Consider the following 19,081-nt stretch of genomic DNA (forward strand, 5'->3'; position numbering starts at 1 on the left):
ATAAACTTGTGTAAATCTAGAGAAGGACTCTGGTGGTTTAAAACCTGATTTCAGAGAAATAAATGAGGTAGTTGCTTCAGTTTGCTATTCTGTTTCATCTTTTTTTTTTCTACTAGAGCGAGGTTCCTCTGCTTTAAACTCCCAGATAAGCAGCCCTACTTCTAAAGGCTGTCACCCAAATTGGAGGTGCTGGGTGATGTCATACCCAGTCATTAACACTTTGAGATAATTAGTAAACCTATTCAGGTATCCGCGTGGGCACACTGTGGCGTGACAATATGTGTAATTTAGTGCAACCCATGGTAGAAATCGCAAAGCACGCGTTTTCTTCCTGCTGGAGGGTTTTATCAATCAATCCGCTCCCGGGTTTATTTCACATTACACACTCTGTGGTCTACACACATCAGGCATACATTTGCCACAATCTGCCGCCGTTTTGATTCCAGTGGAATAGGAGGGTCCGTGGTGGGGTGGAAGTGAACTAGCAGGCGGGGTGGCAGTGGCACAGCAGTCGAGAGCAGGGCGGCACAGGGAAGGTACGCTGCCTTGGAGCGCGCCGCGCGTACCGAAGGGACGCGTTGATTGACAGTGGGAGGCACGGAGCGCCCCGTGCGGCACACAAGCGGAGCACGCTAATCTCCCCGTACCCGTCTTGTCAAAGGCATCTCTGTGAAATACCAGCCAGATCAGCCTGGCGCAAATAAAGGAGTCTCTATTCATCCCACTGGGCTCGGTACCGGAGTCTTCTCGACGAATAAACGAGTAAAAGGAACACGGCAGCTCTGCGACCCTATCCCATCCTGTCTTTACCTGTTCAGTCATAACTGGACACAGCCTGGGTTAACCTGGCGTCTCAAAGTATCCTGGAAACGGGAGTGGATGGACAAAATGGTCAGGTTGCACTTTGCAATCTGAGGCAAAGAAGATTTTGACGAATCCTTTTTATGGAGTAAAAGGACTGCGCCCGGTGGTTTCGGGATCATTTGGGGGTTACATTTTTGTTTTTGTGAAATCCAGAATACTTGTGGTGCGTGTCTATGTCAAGTTACAAACCCTGGATCCTCTAAACATCATTTTTATTCTTTTTAATTGGAATAACAGCAAGATAAGCGGGAGACTCTCGGAAGGAATTCTGGTGCGTAATTTGTGCGGTGTTTCGGGTTGCTGAGCCGCAGAAGTAGTTGTTACCTCCCTTGCTTTTTTTTTTTTTTTTTTTATACATTAAATACCCTGTTTTTCTATGGAGTAGGCTAAATCACAGGTAAAGACTTTAAAAAGCAGGTTTATTCTCTGTCGCCTGGAACAAACAGGCGAATCTGATGCGCAGATTCTCCGTAGGATGGTAAATGACCGATGGGGAATCATGAACAGCTCTTCTGAACTCGAAGATGGGACTCGGCATAAAAACCAGGTATGTTAACACAACCTACAGTTGCACTATGTGGCTTTTTCAGGAGTGGTGCATCTGCTTGGCGCAGTGTTACCACGCCGAGTTTGGTGATGTGGCTCTCGGGCGAATCTCTGCACTGTAGAGACAGTAACGGCACATGAGCCTTTCCTGACTACCCGGGCACAGACACTTCTGCTCCTGTCATAATCTCTAAACCAACCCGCAGGTCACACAGTTTAGCTTGCCAACGCTTCCATGTCTTAGTTAGACTACTTGGACTACAGAGGAAGAGAGGAGACTAATGGTAAAATCACAGCAGGAGATTAGTGTGCGTGAGAAGGCGATAGTTGCTTGCGCATCAGCTGCACCCTCACCAAATATCCTCGAATTTCCTTCCCGTGTAAACCCGAGGTTGTACTTGAATTGAATGTCTGGAAAATCACATTAGTGTTGTTTTAGAGTGTTGTAACATGACACAGAAACATTCTCAAATGGCCATTAACACTTTAAGAGCTCTTTAGGCCAGTCTTCCGCTCGGATGAATTGAGACAGGATCGGACGTGAGTTGTGTTGTAGCCAGACGAGCCCACTTTGGGGAATAGTCGATGTGTTTTCACAAGGTCAGTGGAGGGTTATTGACAGCCCGTGAGGGAGAGGGCTCCCCTGGAAATCGGAATCGGATTGCGGGGCACTAAGGAAGCGTGGCGCCTTTGGAAACACGCAACGATTTACCTCTCTCGTCCCCATCCCCACAAGGATGGGTTTAGTTATCATGCGACACACCACTGAAAAATAATGTGCAGGTGCTGACGTGAAAAGTTCCTCAGAGCCATTCCGAAATGTTTTGACATGGAGAAGTAAAGGATACAGGAACTGTTCCATTCTACCATAAGAACTTTGCATTTTTAATAACCTCCGGAAGCTTAGATTGCTGAAATGCCCAAATTAATTTTATTGTTATGAAACAAAGGGAGCAGCAGGGTGTAGTAATCACCTAATAGGCTATAGTGAACATTTTCCTTTCCTGGCTCTCTCAGAAACGAGTGTGTTTGTTCTGTTATTCTTTGACCAAAGTGAATGGGTTATGTCCTTCAGAAGGTATGAGAAGGATGCATGCTTGTGGCACATTTCTTCTAATTTAAAAGGCTTGACAGGTGCCAGGCAATATGTGGCCTCCTGTATTGTGCTTCAGCAGATTTCCTGGCTCGGTGTGAGTCATTTCCATGGTGGCACTCTGAACTGGGCCTGTGTTTTAGTCCTTTTTAAGGTATAGGCATATTAGAATTGATTAACAGAAGGCTGTAGTTAATTTTTCATACATTACAGCTTGTCATGTAACCACTATACGTCTGAGGTGGAGCTGATCAATGACTGAGGGGACCAACATTTTTGCCTGCTGCCTACAAGGTGCTTTGCTGGGTTTTAATGTGATGACTGTGTGTCCTGTAATGCCCCAATCTCTGTCTAAGATCAGTAAACTGGCCATAAAACTGATCTGTGCAAGGGAAATGATATCTGATGCAGTTCATTAGTATTCTGTTTAATTTTTGTGTTCTCGAAGAAGGAATCTGAATGACAAAATGAAGCTGTGATATGCTGAGCAGTAAGCCTAGAAAATATGTCCCATAACCCCAACACTCACTCCGGATCAGACGGCGCTGGGGGATGTTGGATGAGATGAGAGGCTGTGGGAAATGGGGATGGCTAATGTTGCTATCTGTCCCTCTCCTCCCTACATCTGTCTCCTTCCTCTGCACTTGTTATTTTGCTATCACGCACAGACACATAAATACTCTTTCTCTCTGTGTGTGTCAGCCTGTCTCTCCCTGTAATCTGGAGCAGTAACACCAGACCTTTATTCCCAGCCTTGCGCTATTGACACAGTCATTTTTGGCCCAGTGGGGAGGGATCGGTTAATAGAGATCTCTTGTGGTCTCTGTTTGTTTTTGATATTACAAAACATGGCCTAGTGTTTGTCTGCTAACATGCATATTTGATTTGTTGCTGTAGGTGTGCCGTCACCCGTGCCCCTTTGTAACAAATGGAGGCCAGTTAGAGTTAAATGGAGATTCAAGTGCATCTTAGAATCGGCCTTGGCTCTAATTCATTGGATAACAGGCATCAAAGACTGAGGCAGCATTCTCAGATATATGCTTAAATTGTGTGTATATAGAAAAAAACGTGGCACCTAACGCTAACCCTTAATCCCTCCCATACAAAGTATGTCATTAAAGTAAAGAACGCTGACATAAGTCAAGGTTGCTGCTTGCCATTAGACAACATAGTTATGTGAAGACAATTACACTGAGGGGAGTACAATTTTGTTTAAAGTTCTCATAAAAACTTACTTACTACTACTGCTACATTTTGCTTGTTTTCTCCAAGATTGCTCAGGAAAAAAATGTAATTCCCCACAAGAAACAAAGAATAAGGGCTGTAATATTGTGCTGTAAGAGCAGCAATATTGATTCTTTTCTTTTTCTTTTGGAAGGGAATGCTAGCTTGCTTTCATATAGGTCTGTTGCTATTGTGGTTGGCGTCATTCTTAAATCAAATGTGAACTGAGTTTGAGCAACTTGTCTTTTGTCTCCATTTAATATCTTAAATGTTTATGTGCACGGTATACACACGCGCATACCACCTTCACCACACATGACGCACACGCACACACACACACGCACACACACACACACACACAAAAAGCACATCAATAAGTTAGCAAATCATCTAACTATAGTTAGGATGTTTATGTATCTCCAACACACCAGACACAAAGCTGTAAAAAGGAGGAAGGTTTGCCTTGACAGGACACACACTGTAGGCTGTCATCTATCAAAAACACACTCTGCAGGGACCTAACTCAGACATTATATCAGGCTTGAATGACAGCCACAACACACACAGAGGCATGCACACATCTCTGCCAGGATTTATCAGTCTGCACTAACTCACTTTAACACACCTCACCCCCATGTGTGTTAACTGTAGCTCATCAGGCAGAACCTAGATGGCTTGAGCATCCCTCTTGCACACATCTCTCTACATATCTTATACGTAGGGCTGAACAATAGACTGAAGACACACAAAATATTGCACCGCTGCACTCTCCTTAAGCTAATGGTGGCTTCAAAGACCGAAGAGAACAGGTTGCTTCACGGCCCTGAATCCTGGGGGTCCAGATTTATAGGTTTTGGTTGTTTTGTTTTATGAACAGTGAAAACACACAGGGCACTCTTTATTTTTTCAAACATAAAAGGATGATACAGAGTGGTGTTTCTCCTTCCTTTTAAAGCCGTCTTTGGCCAAGTGTAAATTTATCGACAACAACACGCCAAGAGTGAGAATCTGAAACCAGACATTTGCAACAACCAGCCAAGATTGCTTTTTTTTGTTGTTTTCTCAAAGAGTTTACGTTAATTAACTATAACTGAGCGCAACTGCAGTTGTCACTCTTGCTGATGAAATCAACAGCTGCCAGCTAAAACTTTCACTTGCAACAGCTTGTTAAGACGAGGTTATGTAAATCATAAATTATATGTTGGGTCTTGCAGTTTGAAAATTGCACCCTTCCAAATTGCTTTACCAATGGCGATGTTTTTTTTTTTTTTTTTATAGCCATAAGCTATTGCATGTTAAGGATATATTTGTTAGACCTTTACCATAACAGCTCCACCAACAAATGACTTCTTAAATTACAGTGTAACGGTGAGTTGAGAGGTGAAGGCTGTTGCTTTGTGCTGCCGACTGGGTTTGTGGGTATCCTTGTCAAACTAATGAACCTGCTGAGTTGGCTGGAGGTATAGGAGTCAGTGTGCAGTGCAAAGCAGAGAGACTTCTCTGGTTCACTAGGCCTGTGATTTCCCTATGGGGGGTCCTGCTATGGCAGCAGTGCAACTCTAACAACCTCAGCTTCTGACTCCCCTGCCCCGCCCTGGGTGGCACTGAAGAAACACCTGACAGACAAAGTTCTCAAGCCCCAATGGCGCTTCATACGTTTTGTCAGATCACTACTGAAGCTTTCTCATGGTTAGTTTATGTGCAAGTGCCATCGTCTGTGCATATGTGGGCTCTCAAAAGGAGACTGGTAGTGTGAGATGTTTCACATTTTCATTGCGTTCAACTGGAATGTAATGTTTTTGTTTGCCTATGTGTGTTTGCACATTTTGTCTATGCTTCATTTGTGCATCCAGCTAAACATTGATCGCCGCCTAGAGAAGTCAACTATCTCAGAGGAGAGATTGATTAAATTAAGCCATGTCAGTCATAGTGTTTGCTATGGTATTTGTTGTACACAGATGTACACTATATCAAAAGACTGTAAAAAGACAGTTTGATACATTTTTGTGGGCCTGTTCATACCATGTTTGTGTTCTATCATTCCATTGATCCTTTTAAGCAAGAGTATGGGGGTGGGACTAGAGGGAGACTTATTGAATTTATGAAGAAAAAAGCAATCCCTCAGTGTCATTGATTTAACGTTGTACTGCTCCTCATAACAATGCAGCCTTTATTGGCACGCACTATAATGAATTTCAAATCCTTGATGTTTCATTGTGGTTTTCATCTTCCAGTGGACATGTTCTCCCCACACTCAAATGCTTTTCCAATGGCCTCTTCTTTTGATCCTTTTTTTTGTCATTACAATAATCTTTTCTTAGCTTTGGACACATCTGAATCATGTGCTACATAGGTGTTGTATGGCTGAAACCCATTGCTATAGTGTTGTTGAATTGTGGGATCAAAACCGAAGTGGTTCACAGGAGCGTAGGCCTATTGTTAGAATGAAGGTATGAATGTGTGAGAGGAGTGTGTGTGTGTGTGTGTGTGTGTTGGTGGATCAAAGCGGTAACGAGCCATTACTGTCAAGTCGTTACGTAAGTGAAGAGTGCTTTTACATAGAAAGTGATTTAGTGCCTTAATGGAGCAGCATGTTATTTTGTTTAGGTTTCTGCTGCAGACAGATGGAGCCATCTTGTGTAACGTGCATGTACAGTAGAGACGAGTGGCTTTAGTAGTCTGAAGGGTCGAAATGGCAGCAGCTGTCCCATGCGCTTTTGGCCTTGCTCATCCTCTGCCCACCGTTTGTTATCTGACCCGTACACTCTCCTATGTCTTTTTCTCATTTTTTCCCTTTCTATCTCTCTTGCTGACATGAAGAGGCAGGACATTTCAATATCAGATTTCTGGTGCAGCAAGGTGGCCAGGAGGCTGTGAGAGGGGTGGGGGGGAAGGAGGGCAAGGAAGGACAGCAACAGGAATGAAACCATGAGCGAGAAAAAGCAGACGAATAAAAATAACAGAGATACAAAAGAGTAACTTAGAGTAGAGTAGAAAGGACATGTGAGGGTTTGAAAGTATGAATCACAGTAGGTCCCAGATCAGCGTTGAGCGGGCACAGTAGGTTCCATATCAGAGTTGTGCAGGTAGCAAGCAAGCTGGGGGCACATGAACCTTTGCAAGATGACGCAGATATATTCCAGCTGCTCAAAATCCCACATAACTCCGACAAAGGACTGTTTACCACACTTTGGTGTTGGAGAAAAGACTCTCTCTTGGATCAGTTACAAGGCTCGTCACGGAAGCCCCAAAGCATCACCAAGGGCTCACTCGCATCCAAAACAACAGCTGCAATAGAAAGTAATTGTACGTAATTGATTCTTGATTCTGGGTAACTGTGTTGATTTTGAGCACAACCCATGCTTTAGTGTGTGTCTGTGTGTGTGTGTTTGTTTGTGTGTGTACGTGAGAGTATGTGTGGGTATGCGCACATGTAGTTGCATGTCTTTATACATGTAGGTGGGAGCACACACGGTCACATTGTTCATTCTGTGCCTTTGTGCCTTGGTATGGATGTGACGAAAGTAAAGCTGAGTAGGAAACATTAAGAGGGTCCACAGGGCAAGGTTATACTCTACAACCCAGAGCACGTATTGATGGATGTGTCAGCAAGCTGACCTGATGGGCAGGGTTTCACAGTAGAAGAGCTAAAAGTGTGAGAGAGAGAAAGAGAGAAGGAGACTAGGCAGACTAAGGCATTAAATTTCCATCTGCTGGATTCAGCCCCTCATGCATGTGTGTGTGTGTGTGTCTGTGTGTGTGCACCATATCTGTTCATGAATGTGGAAAAAAAAAACACTCCAAAGGAAAGATAAATGTGCATAATCCCCAAACTGTTTTACTCTGGAAGAGTGTAATATCGCCATTCTGCAATTTATCATTCACTTCCCTGCTAAATCATCATTAAAAATGCATTGGAAATCACCTGTGAGAGGCAGATGAGAGGAGTGCAGATGGAGGGAAAAGAGTGGGCTGGAAATGAGGTAGAGTGGTGAAGTGAGAGATGAGACAGACACAGTGTGTGCATGTGTTAGTGAGTTCAGTCATCTTGATGGACAACTAGCCAGGCCCATTCCACTGACAGATTGAACTCTATCTCCATATTTGCAGTGAGAAGTGTCCAATTTCCTCCTGGTGATCTCAATCTAGGAGTTAAAGAGCTCCGTTCATGTGACGCTAGAGCCTTGATCAAACAGAGGGATTTGAGATTAGGGCCCCGCTTTTAAGGGGACATACTTCCTACAACATAATGGACTTATTCGTTCTTTTTTTTCCCAGGGTTCATCATCAATCAGCACTCACAAAGACTCATACATGCAAGTGCGCAAGCGCGACAAATCACGTACACATGTTCCCTTTTGTGATGGGTTATGTGTCTAAGAATGCAGACTGAACAGTAAATAATAAGGGAATTAATTAGAGTCTGAAAATCCAGTGAATAATTTATGATAAATGGAGAGGTTTAATCAAGCAATCAATCTACTCTGGTCAACGGATCTGGAGCAGAAGAACAGTACAGAACAGAGGGAGGGGGATGAGAATGCAGTTTTAACTCGGCATATCTGAGTTAAACACACAATCACAGTGAAAACTGCTGGAATACAGAGAATGCCTGGCAGCTAGCCAGAACAGATTGTTGAAATAGTGATGGTAGAGTATGGCATCTGATCCACTGCGAGCATACACGGCCTTTTTATCTTGGTGTTAAACTGCCAATGTGCTTCTGATTGAGCTGAGTTGCTCTCTAACTCTCTCATACTTGGTAGTCTCTCCGAAATCACATTATTGGTTTTCCTCTGAGCCAAATGGAGTCATTTCCACAGCAAACTGACTTCATATATTTACCTGCTAATGACTTGCTTAAGCTAACGTTGACAACATAATGGCGTCATTATGGGCCAGGCACCATCAGGTGTCTCAAGGTTAATAGCAACATTAATTGACTAGAGGGGTGAAGGCTGAAAAATCCTTGTTGTCCCTATTAAGTAGTGTTCTTGATATGTGAAATGGAAGCAAAAATTAAAATATTGCCTCAGATTTTGATGCCATGTAGAATGTATCTGAAAAACCTCAAAGCCAGCATCATTTTCATGGATACATATTTTAGGTTCAGGGACAGGCAAAACAGCCCACATCTGACATGTAAATTGGAGAGATCCTGCCTCAAAAAACCCAAATATGATTCCCTCCTTCAAAAACATGTCAAACATGTCATGCTACCGACTACAAGCCATACCTTGTGGTCAGCATATCTTCAGTGTGCATTTCAAAGGGATGACGACATGTTTGCTCAACTGAAACAACATTTTGATTTTTCTTTTTCATCTGTCATAAGCAGAGTGAGGAGAAAACTTCATGGAAGAGGTTACGTGACTGATGAGAAAAGTAGTAATAGTCAGGATAGTTTTAGGGGAGACATAAAAAATGAAGTGATGCATAAGAAAATATTCAGAACTAGACAGACAAAGAGGGAGGCACAAAAGATGCAGAGATGTATTTATTGCAGCTATCCTATTAAACAGTTATGACAAACTCATGGCTAATATATTAACAGACTTATCCACCAACATCCATTATTTATTCATCATCAAAAATTCAATCTGGCAGACTGTGTGCCATTATTCAGATGTGCTGGGGGAAAGTTGCACATTTGAATAAATGAGGAATTGTAGGACTCGCTCCCATGGCTTGTTGTTATTCCAAAACCCTCTCTTTAAATTATTCAAACATTAAATCAATCAAAAAATATAAGAGATGGATTGATGTTGAAAAAACTGCCCTCCCCAGCTCACATGGCTGGATTTATTATAAACCTTTTGGGAAGAAACGTTTTATTGTTCCTGGCCTGTTTAAAAAATTAAAAAAAGAATTAGATTTATCACAACTGGTGGAAGTGGCTCTGTCGTACACCATCTGGCCTGTGTTTTTCATTAGCAAGAGAAGAAAACATTGTGTCTTGCACGTTTGGACCATAGGTTCCAGCTTGCATATCATTTCAGGGCAGTTTCTGACCTCACTATGGCAGCAGTAGACACACTCATATTTACTATATCTGATTTGTCTTGTTTCCTGCGGTGAAATTGTGCACCTCGGCAATACCTAAGCCTGAATGAGATTGGATATGGAAATGTAGAGTACTGCAGACCAGTAGTTTCTGCTGATGTTGTGGAACTTGGCAGCATAGAGAACAGGACATATTCCTCAGAGAAACAAACACTCGCGCATACAGACAACTCAAGCAAGCAGACACATAAAACCAGACACATGCACACACTCTTCAGTTAATGTAGTATATTACAGAAAAAGCAACCACAGTAAAAAGGTACATATTTAAAGGGAGTTATGGACTTTGGAACATGTCAAACCACACCAGTGGTTCTGTGAAGCTGTACTTGGGCACAGCAGTGCGCTAAATGCTAACGTTAGCATGCTTTTAAATGCTCACAATGACAACGCTAATATGCTGATGTGTACCAGGTATGATGTTTACTATATTCACTGTCTCAGTTGAGTTTTTTAGCATAATAAAATTTGCCACAGTAATTAGGACTGGACATAAAGCACTACTGAGACTGTTTGAGCACATACCCTCAAACCTAATGGTATTCCAATGTACTGGACTATTTAAAATGTCGGTGAAAAAGCAGCATATTAATATGCGTAAGCATGTAGCACAATCAATTGTGCAGTTATGGTTAATGAAATGCTGACATTTTGTATGATGTAATGACTAATGACCACCTGTATAATACAATTTAATATAATATCCTTTTAGTAAACAGGCTCCGGGTCCATAGTTTTCACTCTTTTAATGTAAATGTTTTGTGGTGATTGTGTTAGAAAAGGGTTCATCATTTTGTTAAAGCCTTAGATCTGTTGTTGTATTTGATTGCAGCTGTTTCTGTTATTGTGTCCAAGGATTTGGTCAACATATTGCCCAATAACTGCAGTGCACAGTCACTTGGCTTCCTGTCTGTGCCATAGTGAAGCACAGCAACTGGAATCCAATAAATCGCAAATGGTCCAAAACAGATGCTTAAATCTCTTTTGAATTTCAGCAAAACCAGCCAGTAATGGACTGGCCAGCTTAGTATTCTCTTTTGTAAATATCTTGCCATCAGTAATCCCAAACATTCTGTCTAACTTCTGTGTTCTTTAAGCCTATGCTGTATCTTAAAGGAATGAAAATAAAGGCAAGGTCAAGTGCATCTATCATTTGTCAAGTCCAAGGTACTGCCCATCCAGTTCCGGTGATTCCTGTTCACTTGTGTATCGTGTACTCGTTTTTGACAAACTTGTTCAAAACACTGATGTATTAGATGACATCAGGAGACGTCTTGAATTGTAGAAGTTCCATTAAATCTTGGCTTGGATATAATCAGGTGCTTGTCGTTCCAGTATTATTTAGTCTGGTATCATAAATGCTCCCACAGAGCCTGGAAGCACACCGCGGTCTCAGCCATTTGTGTGCCACCTTTAGTAAAATCTTCGCTACATCTGCAATGACTAATAGATGAAGTTTGCAAGAGTTGCGGATGGACTGCAGAGAGTGTGAGAAAGTGTAATAACAAATTTTGGAAACTGTTCTTGAGCTTTGTTTTGGTTGATACAGCATCTTTTGTTAAAGTGTCTTTCTTTAATCCTCCTATCATGTTAAACTTATTTTCTCTCTCTCTCTCTCTCTCTCTCTCTCTCTCTCTCTCTCTCTCTCTCTCACACTTGGGGGAATGGAATCTGGCAGGCTCTTCACAGGCTTCTATAATGTGCTAACATAAGAAATCAATCAGATTCAGTATTTCTACAGTCCCTCAGCTCACATTGATTTATTGCAAATGTGTTGAAGATGAAGAGGGAAACTCTTTAGCGCTGTGGGGCAGGGTGCTCAGTGGGTGTTGATGCAAAAGAGAAGGATGGAAGGGACGATGACGGGTTCGGGACGAGGGGGAGGAGCAAGCAAAGAGGAGGAATATTGGTGTGCTGACCTTTGTTTTGGTAGGCTGACAATGTTCACCTCAGGGTCAACGCACTGTCTGTCACAAGCCAGTCGGATAGAGAAAATGATGATGATGTATTTTATATTTTAGACCACTTTGATGTGTTTGCAGTGTGCTGCGCTTTTCCAGTATGTGGGGCATGACAGCTGCTGTCAGCCTGTAGCAAGGCGGGTCGGGGGTCACAGAGATGGCGGTGACTTTGATTCCCACCAGACGCTATCAGTAAACTAACCTGACAAACATAAAGACAACTGCTCCAGCTACTTTCTCATCTCGCGTATTGATACTACTGCTGATATCATCTGTTTCATAAAGTGTGTGTGAGTCATCTTTGTGCCATTATTAAAACTTGACTCGACTGATTCATGAGTATCGCTGTTAAAATGTGGCATCTTTTCAAAAAATGTTTGCTGTTTTCTAAACTAAATTATTACCATATTAAAGTGGTAATTTGTACCTAATGCATTTCGTAATGGCTTTTTGACTGTTGTTACTGATTTCAGTCACTTTCAATCTAAGCATTTTTTAAACTCAAATTATCTTGCCACTGCCATTCAATTATGACTCAGAGCTATTTCATATTTCATGCTCACTCAGCTCAGGGGGGATATCTGGAGGGATGCCTCACAAGTAAATTTTGTTTTCTATTTTATACATCTCAAGAGTGAAAGGCTTGTTTATCCAGTTTGGAGAAGATGACTGTCGGAAGGGGGGAGACGGAGTAACTAAGAGCTCAATAGTGGCTTGGTGTATTTATATCGGGGGCATACACTTAGAGACACCGAAGGGGGCTGATGGAGATGAGGATTGAAGTGGATTACTGAGATAGGCCCGCACCACTGAGAGAATGAAATCTTATTTTTGTATTAGGCTTTCATAAAATACATGAGCAGTAAAACATACGTCTGTCCGTGGCCATATGCAGCTCAGCAGAGTGGCTGCGGCTCTCTCTCTCTCCCTCTCTGCAGGGGCCGCAAGGCTGATTGAAGGGGTTAAAGAGGAGATTAAAGCGATAATGTACATCTCTAATCCCCAGCAGTTTAAGAGGGCAAAGAGGCAAAACTGCCTCCAACCACAGAGCCGGACATGAAGATGGTGCATCAGTGGCTGTCAGGGTCACCCATCGCCATGGCAACAGATTATTCAGAATAATTATCTGCCATATGTGCCTTGTCACAATTAGAAGTTGGCTGTGAGCTAGGTCATGGGTCAAATGCTGATCAGAGTATTGGGGGGTGGTGACGAATGTAACCCACTACACTGTTTATTAGAATAAAGCTCAGCTTGCTTATCACATCTGTCACATGAGTCACAACCTGCACTCCCGCATCTAATCACACATTCTTAGAAATCTGATGCTATCAACGATCACTTTTTTGACTTGCTTTAAATGTCACTGCATACTGGGCATATCAAGCTTTCAATAGGCTTTTTTTCAATAATAGATCTTACAAAATGAAAATCTGGAAATGAATAAAATGGATTTATGATTTCAATCAGAATACTAAGCTTTTTGAATCGACTTTTTGGATGAGTAGCAAGGAGAGGAAATGACTGTTTGAGGAGAGTGCGCAAATGTGAGCTGACAGAGGCTCGGGGAAAAAATAAATAAATAATAATAAAAAAAAAACTTTTGGTTTGTTCTCACGAGTAAGTCTTCCATTAGGAGTCCAAACGTTTTTACTCATCAGTGCAGCTCTCCCGCAGGAGTTATACAGAGAATGCTTCATTTCCCATAAAGCCGTGTTCACACTTGTGCCCTGGGAAAAGCAGCAACAAGGTGCTAAGTGGTTTATCCATTTTAGTGGATCATTTATTTGTGAGAAAAGACATTAGGAGTGAGATACCGCTTTATGCTGTTAACCATTCTGTAAAGCAGAAATGCCAAAATTATCTTTAAAAATTTAGATATTGAATTTGATATTGCCATCTACTGGTGTCCTATTAGTTTTTGCTCTTTTTTTTATTTTTTATCTTACAGCGTTGACACATGTTGCAATCTGCAACAAAACATCCTTAAGTCACCCGCGGCAATATCTATTCAGACTGAGTCTCTCCTTCTGTGGATTTGGTATGAACCAGTTTGAGGATCCCTGGGGAGGTGTGAAACGTGACAGCTTAACCAGTTTTTAAAACACTCACGATACCTCGGGCTTATTACCGCAAGCTGTCAGATTGTGTGAGATGCACGGTGACACTGCTTTTCTCTGATCAAATCTGTCACATCATGCCAGGCAGGATCACACAGTGGAGGCACTGCTGACACGTTTAGGAAAGAGCCTGGATGTGTTCAGACAAGCTACTTACGTTTAAACACCAATTAAGCCCCATGCACTTCTTACATCTATGGTCTATTAGATTGTCACCCATCACTATTAGGAGGCACTCGGAGCCCTCTGGCATTCTGGGAAAATAATTACATTCTCTCTGCGTCATAATTACTGCCTTGAAAGTGTCTCTTTTGAACACTAACAAAGCAAGCTCTTACTCCCTCTCTCTGTCCCCCCATTCCTCTCTCCCCAAGCTCTGCCTTTCTCATCTCTCGTCTGTTGTCCCTCGAGACACTAATGAAGTGGTTTAATCTCAAAACTGCAGAGGAATTGTCAGCAGAGGACTGCATTAATTAAGTTCATGCGTGTATTCGTTTTAAAGTTGGCACAATTTCAGAATGGGTCTACCATATAAACATGTTTACCATCATCCCTTACTGTTGCTTTGACTCGTGTAGAATTGGCACAGTGCAGGGATTTGCATGTGTTATTGGGGGAAATGAGTTGATTAGTCAACATGAAACTAATGCAGCTTTGTGCTCAGATTTGTGTGGATTCATAGTGTTGAGGAAATTAGAAATCAGTGTTCTATCAAACACTTCAGTTACCATCTTGAGGGTATCGGTGTAAAATCTGTATGGACTCGGAAAAGGATTAGATATTCACTAACATATGACTTTAAACAATGTGGCAAGTTTGACATGAACTGAGTTATTATACAGTTCCAGTTGGGTAAACATAGTGAACAGCTTGTCTGTTACTTTCAGAACGTGACCGATGTTTAGCCCCGGCCAACCACACTCAGCTGGTCTATTTATGCAGTCGCTCTATTCAGATTTAGTCCTTGCTTTCTTCAGACTGTTCATTTGGATTACATTTTCTTTGACTCACCTTACTGCTTTCATGGGGAAAAAATGACAGTTGTGGCAGTTCCTTTTATAAGCAGCCAGAGAGCAAGCCACTGCTTCTGCTCTCATATTCGCCAGCCCCTTAGTCCTGAGCAGATTCAGACTGTTGACTTATGATCTTAGCTTTTCAAAATAAAGTGTACCTCCATTTTACATCTCCCCTACAGTACTCTTGTATTTCACCAGCAAAAGCTGTCAGCTCTCTTCTTTTTTTAACAGCGTTGAAGCAATGTACGGCGCTTCATGCTGTGTTACAGTTTGGATTGAATTCATTCTGGCTTTTTCAATTGTTGATGTAGCCACATTGGAAAATGTTCCACATTATCTCTCCCAGTCTGTTCAAATGTAGGAATCTTGCCGTATGAGATGTTGAATTGCTGCATAACTTTTGGACACTGCAACTGTATTAGATTAAGCGATGCTGAGGAAATGTGAAGTTTGTGTATATGTGAACAAGCTGAAGAGGTTTGCCACCAGAACTAATTCAGTTTCTGAGCAACTGCAATAAGAATCACGAGCCACAGGTCAGCATGACACCAAAGTTGGCAATACAGTACAAATAAGAGAGGAAAATACTACAAATGCCTTCTATATCAAACCTGCATGTTGTACTAACTGCCAGATAATAACTTTACAGTATTAATTTAGTGCAAACTGTTAATCATAAAAAGTGGTAAATTAAGTACTAGGCAGATGTACAAGTTGTTGTCTGTTACATTTTTCCAAAAAAAAAACTAATCACTTACTCACACTTCTCTGTGGAACTTATTTTCAACAAGTTCCACAATGTCATAAACGTTACCTGTTGCCGATTCCACCTCTTCAAAATGCAATGATCAAACCCCCACACTCTGCATCAAGAGGCTCCTTCATGATGCGTGCATACCTCATTCTACAGTATGTACTGCACTCATTGACCAGTGCTTCTGAAGGGTTATTTTGCGCAGAAATTTAGAATGCTTCCATCGCGGTGAAGGCCCTTTTGAGAAAATTGCTTTTTGTATTTATAAGTAGTGCCACTACTGGTGTTTTTTTTTCTCTCATTTTTTTTGTATTTCATGTTCCATCTTTCTCAGCGTAGAAAGCATAGAGAGGTGAGGTATTTCTCTTGATAGGTTAAGGAAACTATTTCTGTGGCAACACAACTTTGGTATATGATAGGAAACTTGAGTTCATATAGAAACCCATGACCTTAAAAGACCAATATCCACTGCAGCACGACCTCCCCTCAGGGAGAGAATGAACACGCAGCACTTACCACCCGATAGCACTCAACCAACACATCCTTTAGTCACGCAGTGCCACACACATGCACACACACTAATGCGAAACCTTTTTTTTTCTCACATAAATGAAATACTGCACACATGCTCAAACTTGCGCGCACACACACATATCCACAAACAGTGCGAGTAAAGGAGCAAACAGCACATTTGTCTCACATCATCAGCATCAAAACCTGATCTCTTTGTCAAGGTCAAATTGTCAAGATGTAGGGTATCCCCTGCGTACAAACAGTCAGACACAGACATACACAAAGAGATAGATGGATACAAAGAGACAGACAGATAGCGACACACACACACACACACACACACACACAAGCCCACCCTAATGTGCTACTTGAGCTAAAACCATAAGTCATTCTACAAGGTAGCCGTCCCATGAAGTGTAGACACCAGTATCCATAACATGCATGTATTATTTACGAGCACATAGCGATGTATGCAAATGTATACATTAAGGAGAGGCAACTCTTCATCTCTGCCTGTTAGAGGAAGTGTCTGCCTTCTTATCACACTGCTATTAAAATAGCAAGGCTGTGGGGTGGAGATCCATCTTGTGTTTTAATGGCACGTCTGTGTGTGTGTGTGTGTGTGTGTGTGTTTGTATGTCTAGGCATGTGTGGATCTTGTGCTTGCATGATTGTGCTGGTGCACTTAACTGTGCTTGCAACTGCAATCAGGACTGTAAGTGGCCTGCAATTTCAAAAAGAGGAATTGAAGAGGTGACTGAGAAGGAGGTAGAAAGAGATGGAGGCCTGTGAAGTGAAAATGTGAGGGATCCTTGATGAGAATCATTTTGATTATCCCTGACAAAGGTAAAGGGAATAGCATCATAATTACCTCCTTGCTATTTCATGCAAGAATGAGTGTGTTCCTCTAACAAAGATATCTGTGTTTGTGTGTGCTGCGGCGGCATCAGCAAGGTGGCCACTCTGTTTTTAAGGATCCTCACTGTGCAATAAGAATGTTTTTACTGTCACAGAAGTGCTGCTTTTGCATTTATAAACCTCCATTAGAATACATCTCTTCTGGGTGTGTGTGTGTGTGTGCTGTTTGGAACTGAGTCTTATGCCATTTTCTGCAGTCATACTCAGATCCCCCTTACTTGGCTTGCATCTTGCACATGAAAGTTTAATTTCAAGTCAAGACAAGTCAAGTTTATTTATGAAGCCCAATATCACATTCAATGAGCATAGGCCATACAAGGCCACAGCAGCAACAGTTCCTGACTTAGCTCAAGCTCTCTATGAAGTGTGGGGGGGAAAACATTAGAGATGACAGGACCAGTAGTTGGGGAAAAGGCAATTAAAGAAAATAAAGTAGTATTGGTTACTAAAAATATGTACATGGTAGGACGGTTGAGCTTTTTAAATGTCTACTTGTTTGCAGCCCTGTCATATTAAGTGTCTAATGAATGAACATTAGCAGATAAGGGAGCATAAGCAAGAGCAGTCTCAGATCATCAGTGTCCTGTGAGAAGGAAGGTAACAATATAATTCATGACACCCATGCGAAATTGAAACCCCTCTTTCAATCTTGCCGTTTCACTTCACGCTCACAAAGCAGCCATCCTGACCTCACAGTGATTGTGTGCCTCATAATAGCGGCTGCGGTGATATGTTTCTGCATTCCAGTGTGTGCGCGCGCCTCAGGGACAGTGGGTGACAGACTCGCTCCCTGTGTGTGGCCGATTGCAGTGTGAGCTCCAAGGACAAGCAGTGGAGGGTAGAGCGGGTGATTTGTCTCTTAGGATTGAACTCATCTCCCTGATCTCCCGCAGGCCTCTCCTCCCTCTCCTTTCTCTGCATGCTGTCTTATTTTGAAGGTGAAGAGCATCTCTTTCAGTGTTTGCATGCATCTGTTTTAGCTGATGCTGCTGATTGTGTGTTGTGAATACATATATGTTCTTTTCTTAAATAAAAACACAAAACCCTATATTCAAACAGCAGAACCCTTAAGTTTACAACACAGTGGTAAGAATCAGCTCACTTAGTGCCTCTCTCTCCAGTGTAGTTCTCTTAACTGCCTGTCTTCTCTAATTGTGCCGTGTTTTAGATGTGTTTGTTTTCTTTTGGCCAGAGGGCAGTCTTGATAAGGTGTGTTGAAAGAATATTTTGTTTACACCTCTGAAATAGCTCATCTCTGAGCAGATGCAACCAATCAGCAAAGGAGAACTCCTCTGAATGTAGAAACTGACAAAACAGCCTCATGGAAACGCTCATAAACAGCTCTTCCCTTGTTATCCACTCTGTTTTGCCAAAAAAACAACTAAAAAGTGATTATAAATACAATTTGGGCAGAAGCTGAATAATAGACTGCTGATGGATCTGCCATTTTAGGATGTTTGATATATCCTCATGGATTTAGTAATGTGACCAAAACACAGCCGTATCCCTCCTGGTAGCCTGTGTAGCCATTATGTATGTGCCAGTGGCCAAGTAATCCAAAAATGTGCCCAGCGCTGTCATCAGCCATCAGCTGTACAGGGAATAGTCTCTTTGAAGTCTGTAAAAGCTGCTATACTGCCCATCACATCCAAAATGGCAGTGTCCTATAAAATGTCCAGACCCAAATCTCTGTGGTCTGCAGAACATTATATAGACGCTGGCAAGATAAACACCTCTCATCATATTCAGCCGTCCATGCAACAATCTTCGGTTTGCCACAGTTTGTTTTTTGTTTTTTTACAGTTTTGTCTCATGAAGGGGGTGGTGAAGGTTATATTATTTTGTCTAAATTGTGTGGTTCCAAATGTGTTTCATCTGATCTGATTTTTTTTAATATGAATATAATGCTCAAGTGAAATGGCACATCATCCAATTCAACTTCCAAATAGGCGCTGACTTTTGATTGGGAATGTATCATTAGTTCAGGATTTATTAGCTCATTATGTAAC

The 19,081-nt window shown here is 41.9% G+C and overlaps 1 protein-coding gene across 1 annotated transcript in view; it reads left to right on the plus strand.

Annotated features, from left to right (window-relative positions):
• The first annotated feature begins 1,339 nt into the window (after positions 1-1,339).
• fibcd1b (fibrinogen C domain containing 1b) overlaps positions 1,340-19,081 on the plus strand; it is an 87,875-nt gene continuing 70,133 nt past the window's right edge. The window contains exon 1 of the mRNA XM_070850773.1: positions 1,340-1,411. Coding sequence (XP_070706874.1) covers positions 1,340-1,411 — 72 coding nt within the window. The remainder of the gene's footprint in view (positions 1,412-19,081) is intronic.

Source organism: Pempheris klunzingeri, chromosome 19 (assembly GCF_042242105.1).
Source record: "Pempheris klunzingeri isolate RE-2024b chromosome 19, fPemKlu1.hap1, whole genome shotgun sequence".
Taxonomy (NCBI): domain Eukaryota; kingdom Metazoa; phylum Chordata; class Actinopteri; order Acropomatiformes; family Pempheridae; genus Pempheris; species Pempheris klunzingeri.